The 25,064-nt window shown below is 39.2% G+C and overlaps 1 protein-coding gene across 1 annotated transcript; it reads right to left on the bottom strand.

Moving 5' to 3' along the window:
• Positions 1-1,635: 1,635 nt before the first annotated feature.
• tasp1 (taspase, threonine aspartase, 1) lies at positions 1,636-25,064 on the bottom strand. The gene is made up of 14 exons (XM_038736948.1): positions 24,778-25,064; positions 24,040-24,248; positions 23,371-23,438; positions 22,057-22,125; positions 21,178-21,298; positions 20,285-20,369; positions 20,133-20,212; positions 19,859-19,965; positions 17,373-17,492; positions 16,841-16,919; positions 12,074-12,184; positions 10,199-10,306; positions 9,046-9,119; positions 1,636-3,047 (listed from the first exon to the last, which is right to left on the bottom strand). The coding sequence occupies exons 2-14, from the start codon at positions 24,170-24,172 to the stop codon at positions 2,955-2,957; spliced, it is 1,248 nt and encodes a 415-aa protein (XP_038592876.1). The 5' UTR covers positions 24,173-24,248; positions 24,778-25,064; the 3' UTR covers positions 1,636-2,954.

Genomic DNA, 25,064 nt, shown 5'->3' on the forward strand with positions numbered 1-25,064 from the left:
ATACAGCCAAACGAAGGCACAATGAAACAAGTCACTAAATCAGATACTACTGAAATGCCCAACTGTTTAGCTCAGTCCTCTCATTGTGAACCCGATAAGAGGGGATCCTCACGTGCATCAAGGTGAGTGGCTCTTCTGATTCCTCAGGGACAATTCTGGCTTGGTCTGAAGGACAGCTACATACACAACATCTGGTTTTAACCCTGTGTGTGTGTGAGTGTTGACGTTAGAAACGGGCGCAGAGGGGCTGTAGCAGTGTTTAGGGTGTTGGTGGCCCTTAGGTGCTGAAGGACGGGGGTCAGCATGAGCACGGAAGCTGCACAGCCGTGATTCACTGTGACAACACCGCCTGGCATGTGAGGACAGCAGGCCAGGCGGGCAAAGCTGGTGCCTTTGATCTTTATTTGCTCCACCGTCTGTTTTGCATTTAAGAGCCTTGCTGAGCACAAGGCATTGGATACACCTTGAATGGCTCAGGACCCCGTCCACTCTTTAAAGACCCTGGATCCTTTTTCAAAGCTAAGGGGATCCCGAACAGAGAGGGATGATGTTTGAAGGGGAAGGTTCTGTGCTGAGTGGGGAAGAGGGTCTCCCAGCAACACAGATTAGCTCTGATGAAAAGAGTATGCTGTATAATAACACGCGATCAAGCTAATAGAGAATGGTGTGAGTGTGGGTGAGGGGCAAGGTAACCTACATCTCCTTTTAGATGGACCCTCAGGATCAAACAGGGGTCAGGAGAACTGTGGAACAAAAACAAACCTGCATCGCACCTCCCCAACAACCCTCTGCTGGTCCTTCTGACCTGTCAAATACATTCTGCGCATTAGTGATGTCAAAAGACAGTGACATCTTACACCTGAGAGGCGAACCGGCTGGATATCATCATATGTGATCCTATTCCACAACGAGACATGATGCACTGACAGGCAGGCCTCTCGCTCTTCAAACGGTGAATATATTTATCTTCATGAACATCTCTATTGCACATTCCTCACAGACACTAGAGTGGCCACGATCCAGAGCCAGCAGCTGGACAAACTCTTGCCCTAGAGACTGTTGTTAGACTGCTGATATAAATAACTGCCCTCTCCAATAAGAGCCTTCAAAAGCATATTTAAGAGGAATCAAATCAACACAAAATACTGGAGAATGTAAAATATTGCTTACATAATCCACTCTTTTTCAATGTGACAAAAAAGCTGAAATGTCAAAAAAACTGTGGTGTCTTGGGAAAGAAACATATTGTGTGTGTGTTTGTGTGTTGGGGTGGGTGGATGGAGTGGGGGGGGGGGGGGGGGGGGACACTGCACACATTTTTAAAAGTCACTGAGGTTCCTCAACAAACACAGACTTCAATATTTCCTCTCTCATGCTAAAATGTTTCAGCATGTTGACAAGTCCTTCTGCAGAATTCTTTTTTATCCCACTCCAGTTACTGCCCAGCATGTAATTTATTCCCAGACTATACATTTTTGGCAGTCCACAGTTCAGATTATATTTATGCTGTGTTTATGTCTGTTTGGGCTTACACAAACTGCTTTCCTAAGAGCAATGCACATCTTTTTTGGAAAAGGCTCAGTTGGAAGAATGTGTCTCATGTCATGGAGTTTAGACTAAAGATAGATGCTGAAATGTAGCAACATAGATTTTATTAACTTTTTGAGCAGTGTAAAGAGCTGTGCACATAGTACCATTTAAATAGCTTATACCATTTTATATTTGTTGCATTTTCAAGTAAAGAATACACAAGCTCTATTGTGGTTTTGTTGAGATTGGAATTCTTAGTAGTAACTGAGTGAAACAGCAAAACCGGGGAAACTAATTATCCCAACAGAAGTATCAATTTAGACCATTGCTCCCTTCAAGTACACTTTTCAACAGCACAATTTCTGGGCTTGATGCATACAAATGAGTTTTAGCTCTCCTTTTTTTAGCAAGAAAATACATGTCTCTGTCAATGTGACTATATAAATATAAATTGTGATCTAACAGTCATGTTTGGCGGTGGGGTCAAATGCTGCTACCTGAGCACTATATGTATGTATCAGCATTACTCTGGAAGTGCATAGCTTCCTGCTTCTTGATCAACTCTACACCTGTCAGAGAATAGAAAGTGGCTTAATGTAGATTTTGTACATGCAATAGCTATGTATTCACATTTTAAAACAATCAAAGCAAAGCATTCTATTCTGAAATGGTTATAAAATTCTTCATGATCTAAAATGCACGTTATGCTACGTTATACAGTATGCTGAAGGATTAATAATATAATGTGTTTGTGTACGAGTACATGGAAGTTAATTTGCACGTGTTAACATTGTAAATAGCTTTTATCATCACTGTTCAGCTCTCACAACTACAAATGCTTCATTCATAACAATTTTCTTGAGTAGCAGGCATTCCACAAGGTGCAATATGACATCTTTTTTAACCTTGAAAAGTATTTTAAGAACAAAATAAGGTCTTGCATTTGAAATTCCTAAACGTCTGAAAATAGTCACACAATCTGTTCAGCAATACAAAACAACATGAACATTCACCCTGTTTTCCTAAATCATAGCTTATTTACAAAAGGAAGGATGCCACTTTTAGTTGGAAAAGAGTAATAAAGAAAAATGGTGCATCAAGGCAATGGTGCATCAAGTCTAATCCAGGTGATACTGGAGAACTTGGGGGGGGTTGGCATAGAGTACATGCTGGAGGCAGACAGGGGCAAAGGGAAGTACTTTAAGTGCACTAAGTAGAAGCTAACATCCCTCCCTCCTACCTGGGCACCTGTTAAAACAGCTAAAGCTTATTACTTCTGCCATCACGAAGATGGGGGGAAAGTGAAGGCTGTGTGTGTGTGTGTGTGTGTGTGTGTGTGTGTGTGTGTGTGTGTGTGTGTGTGTGTGTGGAAAAGTTAGTCTTGGAATATTGCTGAAGAAGCCCAGTAGGAGGAAGAACGCGGCTCACTCCACTACGCTCACCAGCCGACACACGCCTCCCTCAATGGCCAAACACTGTCCAGGAATAGTCCCAGGTGGTAATCTGGATATGTGGGTCTGCAGGCAACAACAGAAGACACATCCAATTTTCACACATCATAATTAGAGCAAACAAGTAAAGATGAAGGTATGGATGATGATGATGGAACGTGGTTTTTATTAACTATGTTACCAGGCATTAATACTGAAAATAGCAATATGTACAAAGGAGCATCAATGTTGTAGATGTGTTGCAACAGGTACCACAGAGAAGATAAAGAGTTACATTTTTGGTCCGGGGTGAACGACCATGTTCAAATATGTTTTAATGCACAGTCCATGGCCAGAACAGGACGTCCAATAACAAACTAATGTTCAGGTTCTGCTCAGGCAGGCTGTTCCTCCTAATGACCCTCCTTCGGGTTTCTATGTCGTTGCCAACGGTCCCCCCATCTACTAGGAGACAGTACCAGAAGCTCCACAACCACAAGGTCGTTTTTAAGCCACTTGCTTGTTAAGTGTGGGCTTAGTGTCAAAACAATTCAAATATAATTTTAATAATATCACATATGAGGGTATACAATGCAAACATCAATTTCTTCTACTGTTGCATCATGAGCATGTACTCCTGACAGAGACAGAGTAAGTGGATGAAGGAAACAGACTGTTAGTGTTTTGTGTTTGAGCAGAGACAGAGAGGAGTAAGAGGAGGAGGGAAGGGGCAAACACAGCTGTGAGGATGGCAGTTATACTTCAACTGGGGGATCAAAGGTGACCAACTCTCCCCAGTGCCAATAACAGCTGTCATACTCCTTTGTCTCTCTTTCTCTCTCCACAGACGGTAACACTGGCTGGCTTGGGGGAAGAGTCCATCCACTTATTGACCCGGCCACTGAATTGGCCTGACATCACTCCTCCATTCGCAGGAGCCTTCATCTCTACTGGACTTCTTTTTGTGTAGGCTTGGACTACTGGCACCCCGAGGGCAACTGTCACTACAATGGGACAACAGCCAGACAAGGCCATGCACACATGGCAACACTCTCAGGGGCCATTATGCCTCCAGGACCCTTTTCTGGGTTCATCTTCTCCCCTTCATCTTGTTAAGATGAGGTTAAAGAAAGGCCTCGGTTAAACTGTTTTGAGTGAAGGTCCACAGCTCAGTCATAATCAACGAATGGTGACTGCTAAATGTTTTCCTTTTGATGTTTGCATGTCAGGGGAAAAGAACAATGTTCATTCAAATTTCTACCACACTGAACACACAGCTGAAAATACACTATAATTAGCGGCTAGCTGTATGGCTTCATATATTTTGCAAGAGAACTGTGTTTGACAATGACACCAACGTGTCCTTACGCTCACCCCTACGTGCAACCTTGCTCCATATGTTAACCCTTAATTTTTTCTTCAATCTGATAGAACGGACAACACGAGCGAGCAAGCCGGAAAAATAAAGGGCTTACTAAACCAAACAAGTGAGTAATTATACCACCACATTACTGAGAGCACCGCGAGCCTCACACAAGCTATGGTGTCAGGGTCCAGGTGACAGGGACACAGTAGTGAGGATGAGTAGTGCTTCAGGCTCAGAAGACACAACAGATGTCCTAACATGTCTGTGAGATCAAGTCTGGTCAGCATCAGATAAATAATGCTGTAGCCTTATGTGTTAACACTAAATTACTAATTGACATTCACACAGTTTTGTGTCTTTGTTGTGGCAACTTTTACTATCAGTTTGATTTCACATGCCTTTGGTGTGAGAGACCCGGGTTTGAATCCACTGCGAGACACCAATGTGTCCCTGAGCAAGACACTTAACCCCTAGTTGCTTCAGAGGTGTGTGACCTCTGACATATACAGCAATTGTAAGTCGCTTTGGATAAAAGCGTCAGCTAAATGAATAAATGTAAGACATGCAAACCCACAGTGAGCCTGTTGTCAGCTTGATGCTCGGTGACTGAAGTGACCACATGACAGGACTATGGCTGAGTCAAAACATAACGTGAAAAACACAGTTCCATTGTATCTGTCAGAGAAAAACAACATTCTTTGGTGATATGAATGTGTTTAGGAGCTAGAAAAGCTACACATTAACACCACAGTGTAGGCCAATGGATAAATTTAGCCCTATGACTACGCCGTTGTTTTGTGTTGTGGTTTTCACATTCTTTTCATTTAAAATAATAAAAAAAAAACAATCATATGCTATTTATTCTCCATGCAAGATGGATAATAAAAAGAAAATGCACCATAATAAAAGACATTTGTCGTGTAATACACAAAGCAGACAATAACCAGGAGGCCTGAATTGCATGCCATTTGATTTTCTCTGGCCTTACACAAAAGCTTTCTAGTGGTAATGATGTCCAGGAGGTGGGAACTGAGCCATGGTGCTGCTGCTGTGGATCTTTTACACTTCTCTTACTGTCCAGTCATGACAAACAATAAAACAATGTAACGGTTTCAGAAGCATGGCTTGATGTTCTGATGTCCTATCCAGTGCAAACACAGGTGAGCATCTGAATAAAACCAGATACGCTCCCTTTCCAGCACTGCTGCTTTACAGCTCGTAGCAGTCAAAAGGATTAGGATACAGACATCTGATTGAACAGTAAGAAAAAACTCAGAGGAGCTGCCAGTACAGTGTCTTAACTGGCCTGACATCCAAAATATTTTGGATTGAGCTAAGGCATGCTTCACTGTTATCCCGGGTTTATGAAACCGTCATTTGTCAGAATATTTACTGTATACAGAAATCCCAGATTTAAAAAGAAAAAAGAGAAATAGCCTTGTTACAATATAAATCCAGTCTGACCTCTGTCCTAAATACGCCTGCTACTTTGTGTATCAGCCCTTTCATGTTCTTATCACAGAAAAGCAGTGGAAGATGGACTCTGACTGGCTGGTTCGAAATGCCCGGTGGGACGCTAATAGGAATGGGAAGAATGTCTGCAGAATAGCAGCTGAGGCTGTGGATGGCTCTGGCTCTGTACGCAATCTCTGCAACTTAATGCACTTAACATTTACAAGTCTTTCAATCAGGATGAATTATTCAGGCAACCTAATAAAGTGCAACAAGAACATTAGTCCTTACCAAGTTTTCTTCAGCGAGTATTTATAACAACACAGTTAAGGATGTCTTCATTGTATGGACTTAATGTGTTAATGTGTGTTGTTAATGTGCTGCCTGTCCTGCTGCAGTGCAAGATGGCAAGAGGACAAATACGTGATGCTTTTACAGGAGGATGAATTGAACACTTTAGTTCATCTCCACAGAATCTACATAGCATACTTTTGCCATTCTTTTCTACTCTGTCTAGGAGGCACAACTTCTCTTCAGTTTGACATCTGCGGAGAAGACCATGGTGCCACCCCCTGGGCCTTCATGGACAGACCACTTTTAGACAAGACCAGAGTTTGCAGACATCATGACCGGTGCCTGGTCGCATTAAGGTTTCCATCTCTGGACTTTTGAACTTAAACCCCATTGGAGGGAAAACAGATGCTCTCCTGTGGCATCCCCTCAAAGGATGTTATGTTGTCAGTGAGTGTGTGAGTGTGTGTGTGTGTGGGGGGGGGGGGCTCTGGGCTCAGGTGGGGAGTGACAGGTAAAACCGTGCTTTGCACCAAGTGTGGAGCCATGAAGGAACCCCAACTTGCTGCTCAGTGTCTGATGGAGCAGTGTGAGGTTTGGTTGTGCAGCTGTGTTCTTGGCTGCACTCTCCAATATCACTGTGTCACCAATGCCCAGTTGAGAGGAAGTGGATATCATTTCCCAGGAGAGCCAGATCCCACTACAGACAGATGATATTCCTGGATCTGCAAAAGGAACGTCTGTGGAACAGTAGCAGAGCACTGAATTTGGCTTCTTCCTTTTCAGACCCACTGGTAGCTCACCCTGTCTAGGTAGAATACTGACAACCAAATTATTATCTATTACCTAGTTTATATCACAACATCTTCTGCTTCACAAGTCACAAGATGTTAAATGTAATGCCTCCCATCTGCAACTGCAATTTATTTTATTGATAGAACATAGATACCACTGTCCTCTTCACTGTGTCCATCATAAATGCTGTTGCATGCCAACAGTGAGGCTCACTGAAGGCACTAGGTTTTTCTGACTACTATATGCCACCAGTAATATCACCCTCTGCGAATGCCTGCTATACCTCCAACTCACACACAGTACATTATTTAAGAAGACAAACAAAACAAAAACTCACAAACAAAAGCAATGTTTGGTGACTGAAAGTGCCCCTGAACACAGTTCATTGTGTTCTGCTCACCTCTTTACGTTGGCACAGGCGTGAAAGGGGAGCTTGCAGGCTCACATTCCACCACAAAGCCCAATACCCAGAGCACATCTGAAAAATATGCAGATTGATACCGATATCCCCGGTGCTGCATGACTTTCAGTGAAAGTTATGGTACTTTAGGACCAGGTAGGGCCAGAGAGGGAGAGTGACTGGAGAGATAGACCAAGAGAAAGAGAAAAGGAAAAAGGACGGGTGAGGGGGCGGCGACACAGGGCGCGGGGCAAACACTTTGAAATCCGAACCAGGCTTGAAGAACAGTGCCCTCTCTTTATAGAGAGTGACGGAGATACATTAGCCAAACAAATCAGTCTGAGCTGAGTCTCCATTTACAGCCAGGAGGCCAGAGCATTAAGCCCTGTTGCTTAAGAAGCCGCACTGACTGATTCCAGTCATACAATTTATGTACGTTAGTTTTAATCATGACCTTTAGTAAGTTAAGATCCTGGAAGAGGATCACAGAGCCAACATTCATGATGTAGTCCTCTATTTTCTACAAAATTGTAAATGTAATATACTTCTGCAAAGACTTTTAGTCCCATTATCCAAAAGCCAAGGTCACCAGCAGACCACAGGGACCTGGGGTTTGGATTGGTTGTAGAGCCCAATCCAATATGAGCTAATTGTAGATAAATCTGTATCAGTGTTTATAACAGCCAATAAATGACAATTAATAAAGAAAGGGAGAGATGGATCCTTCAGTCATGTTATGAGTGTTGTCGTTGCATAGTTTGTCCACCAGAGGGCACTCTGCAAGTCCCCTGTTGGCAACACACTGGAATGCACGTTAGAGACTCTCCCCAGGTCTTCAGTGGAGTTAGCATCTTATGTAATAGGTAACCCCAATTCATGCCAAGTGCAACAATAAGCAGCGTCTATAAACTCTGACTTGTGCTATGAACCAAGTTTAGAATTAAGTTGAATTAACCAAAACTGACTTTTAAATAAATTAATTATGGCTTTGTTGGGATTTGTTTGATCAACATGCTATATGACAGTTACATGTCAGAAGTATACAGGAGTAAAACAGACGTTAACCATCCCGTTTTATGTTATGTGACTTTCTGTCTCTGAGTTTTACTAGGTGCAGAAGAGAAAAAGACACTCAGAGCATGAAAGTGAACTCCTAATTTTGATATTGTGCCCAGCAGTCTCCCCAAGTTTCCTCATAGTTGTTATTATTGAATGAAAACTCATATATTCTTCATTTACATATTAAATATATGTGTTTCAAACACAGTTGATACCAGTCCAGATAAAAATGACATGTATTGCCCAAGACAAGTGAGCTGACCAATATATTGTGCACCTTCATTCAACAAATTGAGAAATTTTTAAAGAGGAATTGTCAACAACAGGCAAGAACACACAAAATTATATTTCAGCATTCTGGTAAAGTTTAAAAATCTGCGACATTACTTATACCAGAGCTTGATGTTTTTCTAATAAACATTATCCATCCTGGAAAATATGATGTAAAAAAACATTCATAAAAGTCAAAACTATGGCTCTAACTGCAAGTCAAACAGGGTCCATAAATTTCAAGCCACTGCTCAGTGAAATGGTCTTAGCAGTATTATACAGTATATTTCATGAGCTCTATAATATGAGCCTACACCTATTCCTGAACTTTCTTGTGTGTGTTAATGAGTGTTGTTAATGAGCTAGAGATGTTTACACTCCGCTATAACCTAAGTGTTTTTAAAACTCACTCACAAAGACATTTTGCTTGTCAAGCTAATTGGGAAGCTCACCTTTGCTTTGCTATCTTGGGCAGACATGTAGCCAACACACATGCTCTCTGTGGTGTGACTCCATAGGAACTCCACTGTGAAAATGCACAGATAAAAAGGTTAATCATAGAGCGGACAGGAGAAAATCCATTAACAAAATATTAATTAATATAAATGTAAAAATATAAATAAAAAGAGTGTGGGGAAAGAACTGTAACTGAGCTAAAAGTTTGATTTTTCAAAATGAACAGAAATCAACAGTCTTTCCATCAGCCAAGGAAAAACATTTGGCAGGTGACTCAGTGTGCCAAACCACCGTAAACTCTGAGCGTGCCCATTACCATGAAAATATATGACTCAAAGTTGTGACATAACTGCAGAGGAAGGTAGAACTTGTGAATTAGAGTAGAAACTACAGCATTCAAAGGATGCGGTCGACATACTGTTTATTCTTGTAAATCAACACAGAGCCCTTTGCAGTCCACAGTAATTGGAAGTAGTCCACGCTCTGTACAAGGGCTACGGTCCATAAACAGCATCAAACAGGGCCTGCACATCACTGAGTAAGTGATACTTTGGAACATGTTATTATTCAGGCGGACATAATGCATCATATAAATGGCACTTCCCTAGTTATTTGCCATCATGTTTAATTTGAAATCTACATTGGAAGAACATCTGCTCTACTTCATCAGTGAACTTGAACTCATCCATTGTTTTGTTATCAACACAAAGGTTAAAAGGGCAACATTAAAGCTTAGTAGTAAATCATATGGCCAAAATGTGGACAGAACTCAGATTATGTCCAATTCCATAATGGTAGCTTTGAGAAAGTAAGGATCATTCTGCTGAAGGTAAAAAAATATATATATAAATCAGATCCGCCAATACCAATCAGTCAAAATGGGGGCAGAATTCAGAGGGCCTCCACTTGTCTGAAGATTAGCAGTTGATTCCATAGTGGGAGGTCTCTGTTTGAATCTGAGATGAAGGGTGTGAAACCAGAGCCCGATTGTGTAAGTTAAAACACAGACCACCCGCCAGGAAAGCTACAGTGCCTCCTCCCCATATCTGATGAAGGATTTTTAAAATATTAACAGCCAAATACTTGCTTACTGTTAGCTGTGGCGTGGAGGTTTGAATGTGACCTGACTTGAAATGATTCATGACTTACCCAGTATACCCTGAATATTTTGAGATGGCGGAGCTTCCACACATCTGCAGCAGCGCAAGACAATTACTCCACCCAAAACACGATCTTCGCTGGCCAGAAAGGGTGAGCCTGGACACACAAAGAAAGCACCAAAAGAGATGGCTAAATGAGGCATAAGCATGGTATGAATGACAGGTTTCTCCTCAGTCAAAAACTCTCTTGTATACTTTTAGTTCCCCACCCCAACACATCGAACCAAGGATAACACATGAAAAGACTGGACGAAACACAGCCCTTTTAATCAAATTACTGTGATCTATGAGAAAAAGAAATCCTTCTATTCAAGTTGCTTGCCTGTCTGGCCAAGTTAAACAACTGCAAGCAATTATTCTGTCCTGATGTATTTATTTTATTTAGTTCAATAAAAAAGCATTTCACTCCATTCGTATGGGCAGGTTTGAGCACATAATAGGTTAATGACAGGTAGTGTAATTTGTAACTCCCCACACACAGTATACACTCCTGTTACATGATATTTCATTTCAAGAAAAATATCCAGCTGACTCTCAAAGACCTTCGAGCTTTCTTTCAAAAAACAAACAGAAATATCAATTGGCTTTGTGGAATCAATGAGAACCTTTCTTGCTCCCTGACCAAATTTCAGAAGTGATGTTGTGTATACAAAAAAAAACATTGAATTGACTGATTAGTGTGGGGCAATAAAAGAAAAAAAGGCTTTGTTTGAAAAAGAGCTAAATAAAAAGAGCTTTTGGTGTCGTGAAATGTCTTAACACAGCAACAAGTACAAGAAAAACAGGACCAATTGGCGCATGATGAAAATATTATTGTGTCTGCATCCCATTGTTTCTTTGTCACATTTCACACTAATTTTGGTCCCATGTTGTAATGTTCCCTTCACTCTATAAAAAAAACTATTTTTTTGAAAATAGCTTGGACAACATTTACATAAAGTTTTGGGATTTGTTCTCCATTTTGAAAAGGGTATAGGTTTATTAAACATTTCATAATATCTCTATTATTGCCTCAGGGTTCACAGTTTTTTTTACCCATCACAACAAAAGAAGGAAAAATAAATGGGATTAAACTATTTGAGTATTTGTGTGTGTGTTTATGTTTGGCAGGTGTATCTATACAATAAGAGTTGCTGTATTACACAAAAAGATCTAAATATTTGGATGGTGTTGTCATTAAAGATATGGAACCTGACAGCTGTATCATGAAAGTTCAGTGAGAGGCCGCCACATCACACACACTGTCATCATTGCTCTTGCTAAGGCAGGATTTATGGGGCTCCGTTTAACTTAATGTGAATCTTAAAAGGAAACAACAAAAGAATTAACTTCAAATTGACTTCATCCCGTCTGTCCAAATGTCTCAGTGTTACAGATGTCCATGACAATGCCAAACTGGGATGGACTTCTAAAGGAGGCCAAAACAAGGCAGAAACCACCACGTTTCCACATGTCCTTTCTTTCCCTGCTCTATCCCAGTGGTCATTCACAGGCGCAGCAAACACAGTTAACAAGACATGCTAAAAAACTGACCACTTCTGAGAATATGGCAGAAAAAAAAATTACATCTTCACATGAACTTTCAACAAAGCAAGTATGTCTTCTAAAATAATCTGTGGCTGTCAGCTATGATGTGTGGAACATTTGAAGGCCCTGTTTAAACAGTGAAAACGGTCCATAAATCAAAAGCCGTCTCTCTTCTGATTCTATTATTTCCGATGTTTCCAGTTGTTAGCTCATTCCTTATGTTACGCAACATCTGTTTGTTAGTTCAGTTCTTTTAGTGCATCATTGTGTTTCTGGCAAACGAGTTCATGGCCGACTAGTATGCGTGTGTGGAAAGGAGTGGTTGTGGGTGACTCACTGATGAACTTGTTTTGCATAGCCTCCAGCAGCGCTTGGTGGGCATCTTCAGACTGCATGGCAGCAGAGCATTCTCGTGCCAGCATGGTGCGAATCAGATGCTCTCCACAGCCTGGAACAAGACACACAGACACAGCTGAACCTTTATCATTAACTTTTATCCACTCATTTCTTTGTTGCAATAATGCATGCATTCGATCAGAATTGCACAAGGTCTCCAGTGAGTTCAGAGTTGTAGCACATGTAGTGCAACCCACTGGCACCCAAGAATCCAAGGCCCATTTAAACAAATGTCTGTTTAAACAAAACATTAGCTGTATATGGTTTTAATCACATCTTGATATTTCACATCTTGATGTTTAAGTGAACTTTGAAGAATTTAGTATGTGTGAGTATTTCTTGATTACCATTTGATATTCATACCATGTTAAAAAAAACACCTTTTCCCAATTTATCTGGTTATTAAGTTATGTAATGTAAAATATTGCAAAATGAAAGGACTGGCCTTTTCAGCTATTAGAAAAAATACAGAGCTATTGCAGTCTTTTTAGCATGTTCTCAGCCTTTTTATTTAAGGTAAAGATGACAGCACCTAGGGGCTGCCAAGCAAAGCTGCCTTGCTCAAGGACACACTGACAGTAATTGCCGGAGAGAAATTTGTGTTTCTCATTCAGCTTTCCCTGCCCAGATTCCCAGCTGGTCTGGGAATTTGAAACAGCAGCCACCCATTATTAATTCCACTTTTGTAAAATTCTGTGCTCTGGCTTACTGCGTAACTGCAATATTAACATGCAACATGTTTCAAAATTACACATTTATGCCTCAACAGGTTTTCTATGTATATGTTACGCTAATATATATTTTTAGAAACATGACTTTCCCATTAAGGCTTAACTGACCAAACACCAAAAATATTATTTATTTAAATGTGGAAGGTAAACTACAACAAATAATTTGATATTATTATTATACTATTATTTATTAGACCACTGACTAACAGTGTGGAGTTATGACATAAGTGACAGCATGCCAAATGCAATTTTATCTGTGAAGACTGTGACACCCTTTTGTTACCGTCCACAGAAACAGCAATGCAGTATAAAGGTTCTGCGTGTGAACATTTTATTCATGCTAAAACTTAATCCTTTGAATTAATTCAAAGTGCCAGCAGGGTGCGCTTCAGTTGGCTTCAATTAGCACCTGAATCTGTCAGATGCTCTTTAGCTATGCTAATGTGTTATAACGATGTGGTATAACAAAAGGTCCAAGGAGAGAAACTAAGCATTTTGTTAAGAATTTAAGCAAACCAAGAACCATAAAAAGCATGGGCAGCCTGTACAAATGTCTCACCTTACCCTCTGCCACTTCCAAGTCAGAACCTAGCAGGTGTGCTTTTTTTATATCTTAGATAATATGCTACTTGCTGCTTAAAAGGACCAACATTAAAATCAATACCTTGTTGCTGCTAAGGAAAGAGGATATTAAATGCATGCTGCATGATTACAATATGATATTTCTCAAATGTCTGCTCGTACTCAGGAAAAAAGAAAGTGAAAACAAAACGCATCTGGCAAAAGCTCCTGTGAAAACCCATAAAGACTTAAGAATATAGCCTTGTTGTTTCTGTAAACACAAATGAAGGCCCCATAAAATTTCAGGTAACTACAACAAAACTGAATGCAGGTCGGTAACTGCGGAGACCAGATGCCTGGAGCAATTTGAAGTTCTGTTTTAACAAGAGCAGAGCGTCAGATTGGCCAGGTACTGTGCCTTTTGTAATGTGTTTACCATAAAGCGCTCTGTCCCAGGGGAAATGGATAATATGGCAGCACAGACACTGTTGAACTGGGACTGCAGCAAGAAGCTCAGACTACAATAGCAGCTCAACACAAGAGAAATGCAAAAAGAAAGAGGCCAAACAAACAGTATTTTGACAGCCAACAAAAGTAGGAATAAACAGTGAAGTTCATGAGCTGCTCCCTCACTTGGCACAGCAAAGCAAAGGCCAGGCAAAGCAGGCACCGCATATAAAACAAAGACCCACATGAGCCAAATATTACGATACAGACTAGAATGTGTGTGTGTGTGTGTGTGTGTGTGTGTGTGTGGGCAATGGACAAAGTGGTGGTGAGGTGAAGGGAAGAGTGACATATATGCTATAGGGTGAGGATCATACTCCTCATGTCAGCATGGAAATTACAGTTTCTTTTGATGGGAATGCCTTTCATGTTGTGAAATTAAAAACAGGTGTTGTACTGGAACACACATTATGCTCTCCATACCCATAAGGAAAGCTTTTTTAGTAACATCAAAGGCAAAGCCACAATATAAGAAAACAGGATGAGGTCAAAATACATACAGAGCAAACATGTACACTTCATCTACTGGGATAATTGATAGACTTTTACCAAGATAGTAGTCTTACACTGCGTGCTTAATGGAACAAATACAGAATGGATCAAATGACCTTTAAGCTGCAGACTTCAAGTAAGTGACAGCCCTTTAATACATACAAATGCACATAATACAGTTAAAATCACTATTTACAACACTATGGACTTCTGAGGCTGTTTATTTAAAATAATTGTTTCATTAGCCTAAATTTCTCACTGATTGCTGGTGATCATATATTCAGACAAGCTTTAGCAGTGCAAAACGCTGGCTATCTCAGTACATATGACTTAAGCTTCAGCCTGTCAGATCAAATCAGCTCGTCTGTGCTGTGATGCATTAGGCTACAGATCCACATCAAAAGGTTTTAATGATCCCCAGAAGCTATGTCGCAGAGGTCTGCACATCTTAAAGAAGTGGGCTAATGTAGCCTCTACCTCACATTCAAATCCATATGGCTCACAACCAGCAATGTTGCTTTCAGCTAAAATCACCAAAGCATGGCTGTATACATTGTAGAAAAATGTTCAAGAAGAATGTAACTTGTTTTTGAAATGGCTGAATGGTCCTGAAAGGGAAGAGTGTCTGTCAAATTGACTCTCTTCAAGTTTTGATACCATCCTCTGCTCCTGTTTGCTCTGGCTGCTATCGTTTCTCTGCATGCAGACTTGTACAGTAAATGTAAAGCATTTTTAAAATCACAAAATTCACAAGGCTCTTGTTGTCAGTAATGGTCAGAAAGGTTCACTTTCACCACAGGCTGGTGAAATGAAGGCTAGGATTTAATCTATACAAAAACAGTGTCTTTGCCTCAAGTGTGTGTACCCTCTCTATCCTCCCCTGCATCATCCTTACACTTGTCGAGGTGTGTTAAAATTGATTGCAATAAAAGTAGGTGGGGAATGCAGAGTGTTTTTTTCCCAGACTTACTGTCACACATTTTTACATTTTAACCTTAATTTTTTTTTACCTTTTAAAGATCAGTCTTTCATGTACATCTTTTTACAGAGGTTTTGAGATATCTTCTGATGAGTCTTCTTCTGACATCCTGATATAATGAAGCTGAATGGAATTTTACGTAAATGAAATTGCATTAGCACAGACCAAACACTTCCCAGTGGTGTCAGAAGATTTCAATCCAATCATCTGAAACCATCATGTCATTACTCTGCATCATGTTAATGTTCAAATTGTTCTGCGCAATAATTGTTGACATTCATTACAAATACAGGACACGTTACTGTTCGGAGATTGGTCTTATAGCATTAAGATTTAAATCTCGTCTGTTACAGCGATGCTAAAAATATAAAAGCAACATTTCACTTGTACCTCTTTAAAGCCAGTTGAAATCATCCAACCTAATGCTGTGTCAAGTCTATATGTCACAATCTTTAAGTGCCACTAAATTTCTTTTTTTTCTCCATTTATTACAAAATCAGCCATTGACCTGCTTTATTGTAAAAGACATTTCTGGTATGAATTTATTGGATGCATTATTATCATTTAGATTTTTTTTTTTTTTTTTTTTTAATGCAATACGCTTCCATATGTTTACACGGTGTGTTCAATAATAATATGAAAACATATAATTGTTGGTTGGTTGTTGGATGGTATTAGCTGAAGCAGACTGTGTTTTTCTATTTTTGTGACTTCAATGAAGATCAGATCTAATTTTACCAATTTATACAGAAATCCAGATAATTCTTAAGGGTTCACATACTTTTTCCTGTGATTGTTTTTACTATACATTTATTGTACTTACCATACATATTAAACATGCTTCAATTGTTAGTCAAAGTACATTGAGTACAGATCTAAATTGAAGAATAAAGAATCTGTACATTTAGAGAGTTCAACAAAAGTTTTTTTCCTCATTGCGTTTTCATCTTGTATTAACAGAAGCATATTATAAACTGTAAATAATTTTAAGAAAAACTAAGTTATGATCTGAATCTAGATAACTGCACAAATTTACAATCTTTCTGCTGCACTCCTGGCAGTCCTCCCTCTATCATATCTACAGCAGGTGTCCCATGTCAAATGTCATAGTAAATCCAAAGAGCTCTGCAATGCACCTGGCACGCAGCTGACTAACAAAGAGTGGAGAATGATGACTCAATCAGCTGAGGAAGTGACTGATGAGAATCCCTCAGCTGGAATGGTTGGAGGTCATCGGAAAGTATTATCAGGCTTTTTTAAGCTTGACTCACTGAGGCTAAATAAGAGGCCTCACATCGAATATCTGTTTCTGATTCATATCTTCTCCAAAACAAAAGGTGGACTAGCGGTAAACATTAACAATGAGAGTTAAACATGCACGCACAACACACACAGACACACAACTGTGACATATTGTAGAGAGTGTGCTGTGGTATACCTGAGGTACTCACTGCTGTAGAGTAAGGGTTCATATTACAGGCATTTTCAGCCCAGCAGCCACATCCATAATGAGCAGCCTGGGAAGAGAGAGGAAGAGAGGACATTTTAGATGCAAAGACATTTTGTTGTTGTTTTAGTTATAATGTTTTTGTTTAGGAAATCACATACTGTGATAACTATAGCCCAATGAAATTATTTAAAACTTACACTTAAGGCTGGGTTGGTCATTTCAGCCTAATTTACATTTCCCCTCATTAACTAGAATAGCATGCCATATACTCACTACTCTATTGCTCCAAGCTTTAACAGTGTTAATGAGGTAAGGGCAGTAAATTCTACAGATTCATTCATTCTGTTCAGCCCCCATTGTTAAGCTGCTGTTAATGCAAACTCATAACTTCCTGTAGCTGCCTCAAAGTAAATGACTTCCCGCACAGAAATGTTTACTGGGCTTTAACATTCAAAAAAAACAATGGGACACAGGAAGTAAGGATGATCAGGGCAAACTCTTCTATTCTTCTACTGACTACCTGGCCAACCCTGCCGGGATGTTTCATGGCCAGGCCTCCACTGGACACTGCTGCAGCTACGTTCCCTTCCAGGTCTACCACAATGGCTCCCACTGTATCGAGGCACCCTGAACCATTTTCCTACATGACAGTAAGGAGAAGAGTGACATGAACAGAACACAAATAAATACAAATGGATAAATGAGGAGTGAAAATTTCAGATAAGTCCAAAAATTCACATTTTGCAGCAGAGACATCATCTTTGACTAAGTACATTTCCAAAGTTAAGAATGTACAGCATGAAATTTATAATCACTCTTCCTTGCCCTTCACATTCATTAAAAATATGTGATGTTGTGATTTCCATCAGCTGTATTCCTTTCCTGATTGCAGTTTACTTTGGAAGTGACTTGTTTGAGAACCATCATGACTCAGGCTGCATGATGAATTAAGTTCTACAGGGTAAATGTGTAAAATGGCATTATGATACATGATCAGAGCTCAACTCCTTCCAGAAACTGAAGAACTACATTGAATCCTGGACTAAAAGGGGAGAGTAAAAAAAAAGGCAACAGCACATCTCATCTGTCTTATGCTCTCCTAAATCAGTCCTGTCTCCGAGCCCTTGAGGCCAAAAACGAACCAGAGCCAGCTATTTCAAAATGCTACAAAGACAATCCTATCATTTCTTATCGGTGTCCTTAAATAAAACAAATCCACAGTAAATAATGACATAAATAATGAATAATGTAAAACTTAAGGGCATCGTAGGAATTATATTGATATGCTTTAGATATTCCTAAAAGAAAAACACTGCAACCATAGACCATAATGAGACAGGTGCCTATATTGGACTGAAAAAAAGAATGGAAAGATTTTATTGCTTGGCAAAAACTCAGAGGCAGAAAAAAGAAAATTGTGTATGAAAATTAAAACCAGAGTTGCTGCAATACCGCCTTTTCTTGAACCCACAAGTCTCCATTCTTGATAAAAGATAGGGTTATTTCCTGTTAATTCACTTTATATGTCAATGACAGAGTAAGAATTAATGACATGGTTGATGCCAAATCACTGTAAAAAAAAAAACTCTGAACAAGGCATGCATTTGAACAGTCACAGTCTGACTATCAGTTATGTCCAAATCAGTGGTAGCTTAACTGCACCAAATAGTCGCATATTAATCTTTAATAGGTCAATCAGTTCTGTGTAAACATGTAAGAGATGGATGAGAACAGAGGGCAAGTCAAACCTTAAACTCTCATTAGGCTAACTAGCCACTTGGCATCATTACCAGTCATTTAATCATATATCACTTGAACTTGCCTGAGTCAACAAACAGTCTATCTTAGTTGTTAGTCTTGCTTTTTATGGATATCTCATTAATATTGAGGATTTATGTAACTGAACTAAATAAACAGTTATAGTGTTCAAAAGCAGGTCCAAAGACGCATATAAGGTTGCATTTACATGTTTTACTCCATTTAACACAATTCACATCCTAACCAACCTAAACTCTCCCACCCTTTTCTGCTGCTGCTGCTGCCACTGCTAGTGACTTTAGAGCAGAATGAGTCTGCTGCTCTCAACTGCTTTCCACTCAGCTCATCATCAGGCAACTCTCCAGCTGTGCTGCTCAGGGCACTGAAACTTTGCACCAACTCTTGTCAACACTTTAATTGTTTGTTGGAAACCTCTGTGCAAGCTGGTAATGCCATTTCCTTCGATGACCCTGTGAGAATTTGAGATCATAACTGGCAGAACTTATCTTTACGTCTTAGTTGTGAAGAGTAGTTTAATTCCTTTCTTGCATAAAATATCATATTCTACTTGATAATTTTATATTCAGTTTGATGCCACATATCCCCATGCATAACTGCTGATTTAGAATCTGTGGGCTGCATGATAAAACTGACTTCATTACTAATAGTAGCCTCGATGGACAAGGTCATGCTGACATTAACATCTTCTACTGGGGTAAACCCCGTGCTCTTATCGTTACTGACCCCTCTTACCTTTGTAGGTCTTCTGTCTGAATTTATAGGACATAGGTTTTCCCACCTTTGGTTTCTTCCCATAATATCCCTTTTGGTATTTGTTTCATTATCTTTTTGCATTCTGTTTGTTCTGTTCCATTCTACACACAGTGGCAAGTTTTTTCTGTGGATCTTGCCTTTATTAGCACCTGTGCAGTGAAGTAGATATACCTTTTTTAGTTTATTGGACCACATTTCAGTACCACTTCCAGGCAAGTATAATTTCTCTCCACATGGGGGTATTGATTATTAGATGCAATTAGTTGACCACTACCACAGAGCATTTTCTTTAGTACAAATGGTAACCCTGGACAGATCAACCCCTTACAGTACCTGTGGGGCAAATAAAAAACATGCCGTTCGCTGTGAGGGACACTACTACAAAAACAGCAGAAAGGGGCGGGTCCATTCTGACTCAACCGATTCAGCAAGAATACACATGATGCTAATAAAATAACTGTTTTCTGTACTCACATTTTCACTTGATTGTCGTCTTTTCTTTGTCTGATTATGTCCTGTGTCCATCTTTTCTGCCATCTCCATCTTTCGCTTGTTCCTCTTGTACGCAGATAAACTGAACTCTGTGTGTGAAAAAAACAAAACAATCTCAATCTAACTCATCCACGTAAGTAGTTGATGCACCTCGTCCATGCTCTTGTTCTGAGCAGTGTTTTGGTTCAGTAGTTCCGCAACAGAAAATACATTTCTTGAATGAAGCATATTTCTGAATCAGTATAACGAAACTCACTGGTGGCCATTTTCTCTGAAGGGCATGGCGGTATTCCATGGCTGACTGCCCAATCATGTGCTCCTCGCCCTACTAAAAAGCTGACAAAAGAAAAAACATTAACAAGCGGATATAGTCACATTAATACAACATAAATTCATAATGATAATCACCAGGGAGGTATTCTGCCAGCTGATAGTTTCCCTTTCTGTGCTTCACTCAGTAGACGGTTTGCAACTAAGACTGGGTTCTTAATACCTGAAGGAAAAGTCAGAATTATCACAGGGCTAGCAGTTCATTCCATGTGCTTTTATTACAGTGTAAACAAATCAAGGTCCTCAATTCATGACTAGATTTTTCAAACACACACGGTAATTCTTCACATTATTACGGGCAAAATGATGATTTTTAAATAAGAGAAACAGAAGAGTCATCAAAAGACCAAATAATGAGTCTTTCTCTGCACAATACAGGTGAACTACATACGGTTTGATTTTTGCAATATCTGTGTTGACTTTCTGTATATTTTGTTCATTTTCACAGGCAATGTAGACATTGAGTTTACTGTGTAGTATTGCACATTGTTACACGAGCACACCTATGAATAGTGGGTTTCTTTTAGCCTATTTAAACACATTTCAGTGCCTTAAGAGACCTTATAAAACACAAGTTGACAGGTATGCATTTTATATCCAAGCCGACAAAGTTTCATTCATCATTCTTTCACTTCTAGGCTGTGAATCTTCAGTTCTTGCAAAAGAATTGCTTTTGTTGAAAGCCTTCAAGGAAAGCTCTATGTAAGTATACTGATGTGTACATTTTAGCAGCATTTCCTGAATTTTCTCCCTGTAAAAAGTGGTTGGTCCCCCATTGTAAGGATTTATGATGCCAAATTACTCTAAAAATCCCTAAAAACACTCTGAGATGGTAGAAAGTATCTAAGTAAAACATATGACAGACAGAGGCTTGAGTCATTGCTATTACTTGCAGGTGACTGAACTTCAGTGCCACGACAACATAGCAGTATTATATATCATAATATATCAACAAGTGTGTAGTAACTCACCACCAATAGCCCCTACGGCGCCATAATGGAGCGACTTCCCATCCATGATACTCGCATCACATTCAATTTCCCCCGACAAATTAAGGTTGGAGCCCATGCCAGCGTTTGTAAAAGGAGAGTCCTGAGAACAATTAAAAACATGCGGCCTAGAATAAAACTATAATTGCAATGAAGCATACTGTCAATGCTAATATACTGAAGGAAAGTCATTCTTTTCTTCTTAATTTAAAGAAAGACAAAAAGCATTTGATGAAAGCACTTGATGCATTTTCTTAAGTACCTACACTACAGCTTTATCAAAGGGTCAGAACCACTGTTATCATGAGTTCATTTGAATTTTGTAGATAGTTATAAATAGCTTTGCTTTTGTCCCATTTTCATTTGCAAATACATGTCGCATGCCACTCTGAAGTACTTCTTAAAAATGAGTCAAGTAAGTAACAAGTCAGAAATATTCTAGTAAGAATATTACTTCATAATTACTTGTTGCTGGTTTTGAGACTGTTGTTTTTCAAGTGTGTTTCTTAGTTTTGCCCATCATTTTGTGCTATGCCTAATGCTTGAGCAGGTATTTTTTGCACCATATGGCTATTCTAATTTAGCTTTAAAAAAACACAAGTGCTTGCTCTACCACAGTTCTTTGTAAATTCTTACAGCAGTTCATTATCCTTTATTCCAACCCTGCTCTGAGGAAAATCATGCCTAACATCATCCAACAGGATGTGCGTACATGCAGCAGAATAAAGCTGTGCTGGATGAACACATACACATGTCAAATTAAGTTTCTTATCCTCACTGAAAGTTTTTTGGATGTTAATTATGTATGTGTGGTGTTACAGATTACAGAGGTAATAAAGGTTACATGCACAGTCAACCAACCTCAAGTTCAACCAGTGCTGCAGCCACTGCTTCCACTGCAAGTGCACCAGCTTTCAGCCGGTCCACAGCCTGGAAAAGACAGACAGAGACACCTTGTCATTTAAGCCAATACTTTCACTACCTACATTTCTCAAAGTCAGTTATGTAACATTATCACAACAGGTAACATATAAGACGTTGTAACAAGGTATGAATAGCAATGAAAGCAAGGCCCCTTTTTAAAATTTAACTTTTGGGCCTTAATGCAAAGTGCAACATCCAATGGAAAATGGGCACAGCTCCTTACCCATCCAACACCATTCCCATAGTAAAGCAAGGGTGATGGCTGCAGCATGATGTTGTTTTTCAGTCATAGGGATTAAGCAACTTGTAAGGATGGAATGAACAATGAATGAAACTAAATACAATGATATTACTGAGAGGAACATGATTTGGAGTGCCAAAGAACAAATACTTTCCTTCCAACAGCAATATGATCTTAATACAGCCAAATGAAAACTGGAATGACTTCAAAACAAGAACATTAAAGTGCTTGCGTAGTACTGCCAAAACACAGATTAGAATCCCACTGAAAATATATGTAATGACAGCTGTTCACAGATGTTCTCCATCCAACCTGAGCAAACCACTGAGAAAGTGTGGAAGAAAATCCCAATATCGTCCTGATAAAGCCAATACAGATTGCAAAAAAACATTATGTAATAGGTCAAGTTGTTTATAAAAAAAAAAAAAAAAAAAAAAAAAAAAGGTACTTTCTAAAGACATTATATCCATTAGATAGAACAAGAACAGGACATATTTGTGTGCAAATGTAGTAGGAGGAGGTTTACACACTCCACAGTATTAAGCAACTTTTAGATAACTGATTTGTTGTCACAGCCAACTGAGGTTAAAGAGCAAGTAAACTGTAAACTATTAAACTGACTAAATAAGTTGACTTCAGTGTATGGATGAAAGCATACTTATTCATTATTTATCACATAAACACATTTATTTCTAGTAGATACAGGGGTCTTTAGTACTAATATTTTAGCAATACCAAATAATAAAAACATTTATGCATATTTTCCACTAATTACATTTGAATATAATGGTACAGCACAATTTTTCAATTGCTTAAGGAAAGCCTTGAAAGGCTACTTTAATTAATGATCAATGTCAGTCTGTTTTGTTGGTCTTTATTCAGAAAGTATTAAACAGATTAAATAATATGAAGTGCCAAATTATCTAGATAATGCATTTACTAACATTGCAATGAGAATAAGACTGATTTTGTGCACAAACAGTATGATAATGCCCATAAAGTAAACTTACTCGCTGGCAGGCTCTTTTGCACACATGCTTGTACTCCTTGGCCTTAGATTCAGAATGGTATCCTGCTCCTGAAGGGAAATTAGCCAGGCATTTTGAGGAGAAAGAAGGATGATGTGGAAGAGGAAGAAGAGGAGGAACCAAATGCATCATTAAACCTAGTAAAGTAGCATGCCTCTTATTCACACTACACAATGCCTGCATCACATTCTGCATCACTTGGGTCTTGAACTCAAAACCTTTGCCACCAGTGGCATGTTGTGATCATGTTGAGTTAGCTGGGGATTAAGAAAATCAGAGGTGGCTTCACACTAGAATTTAAGCAACCACTAGATTTGCAATAACAGCTGTCCATGTATGTAAAGTCAGATTTCAAACTAGTGTCAAAAATTCACTTCTGGCCCAATGCCAGTTGAAAAAGGCAGATTTCCTGGTAAAACTAATAACAAAAAAATAGCAATTCCATTACTGACAAGTGTTTATAAAGTGATGATAGTTGATCATATCAAAGCAGAAAACTATGTAGGAAAACATGATGTTCAGTTCATTAGGGAATAAACATAATTTAAATTACTATGGTGATACCACCATATTACTTTAAATTATGTTTATTTATTATGTGGTGCTGCTTTCTATGTAATTCTACATGTTAATAATGACGTGCGCACTTACCTGCATGCACTAAAACAAATCCACCAACAAGTTTTGGCTTTTGAATCTTGCTTGATTCCTGTTTTTTGGCCCATGCGTTGGCCAGAGGAGAGGAGGGTTGCTGCTCTTCGGCAGAATTCATTAGACCTTCCATAACCCCTGCATACCTTGCCTATCAAGCCTATCGTGGCCTATCAGACAGTGGTAAGAAAATAATTTTCATGGCACACCTGTGACAGAGAAAGAAATACAAACAATACTATTTTGATATACAAGACATAAAGATGCAGAGTCTCTTGCAAAGCAACGTGGTGGTTCTAAGCCATTTACCACTTAGACCAAAAAGGTACTAGCACAAAGTGGGCACTAGATGGGTTTTCACTTGAATCACCAGTACAGCTTTGCTAATTTGAATACAAACATCTACGTTGCAGCTAACGGTAATGATATGATAATCACAATCCTGATCCACAAGACTACAAATCGAAGCATGCACATAACATAATGTCACCCATCTCGTTAACCTAACTTGACGTTATCAACTTCCCAAACAATTCCTGTTGTTAATGCTCGTTACGCATGTCAGTTTAAAGTGTGCGTTATTAAACAAGCGGTATTTACTTTATGTTACGTGTCTGTTTAATGAATTAGGAGAGATATTACATTCAATACAAATAAGTTATTTCAAGTCAAGCTAGCAGTTTTCGTTAGCTTGTTAGCTAACAGCGAGCTAACACACAACAAAACATCTCAACTTACAATTTTCACTCCTCTCCTACAAGCGACAGGACTGCCTGCTAACCACGACGTTACCTGGCATGTGTTTATTACATACGGACGGAAGCTGGACTCAAAAATACAACTGAGACAAACTTTGCTGCCGCACACTTTCACTTCACTGTGCTAACCACGGCTAGTTAGCGAGAGCATACAAAAGTACTTCCTGGTTCAGATACACGTTGCTAAGGAAGTGCGTTCGATGCAAACATTGGTACACGTGGATGAAAAAAAAGGATGAAGCTGCACAAAATAAAACTTATTGCTGG

Source organism: Micropterus salmoides, unplaced genomic scaffold (assembly GCF_014851395.1).
Source record: "Micropterus salmoides isolate LMB-PRFRI ecotype aquatic unplaced genomic scaffold, ASM1485139v1 Ms_hic_scaffold_22, whole genome shotgun sequence".
NCBI lineage: Eukaryota > Metazoa > Chordata > Actinopteri > Centrarchiformes > Centrarchidae > Micropterus > Micropterus salmoides.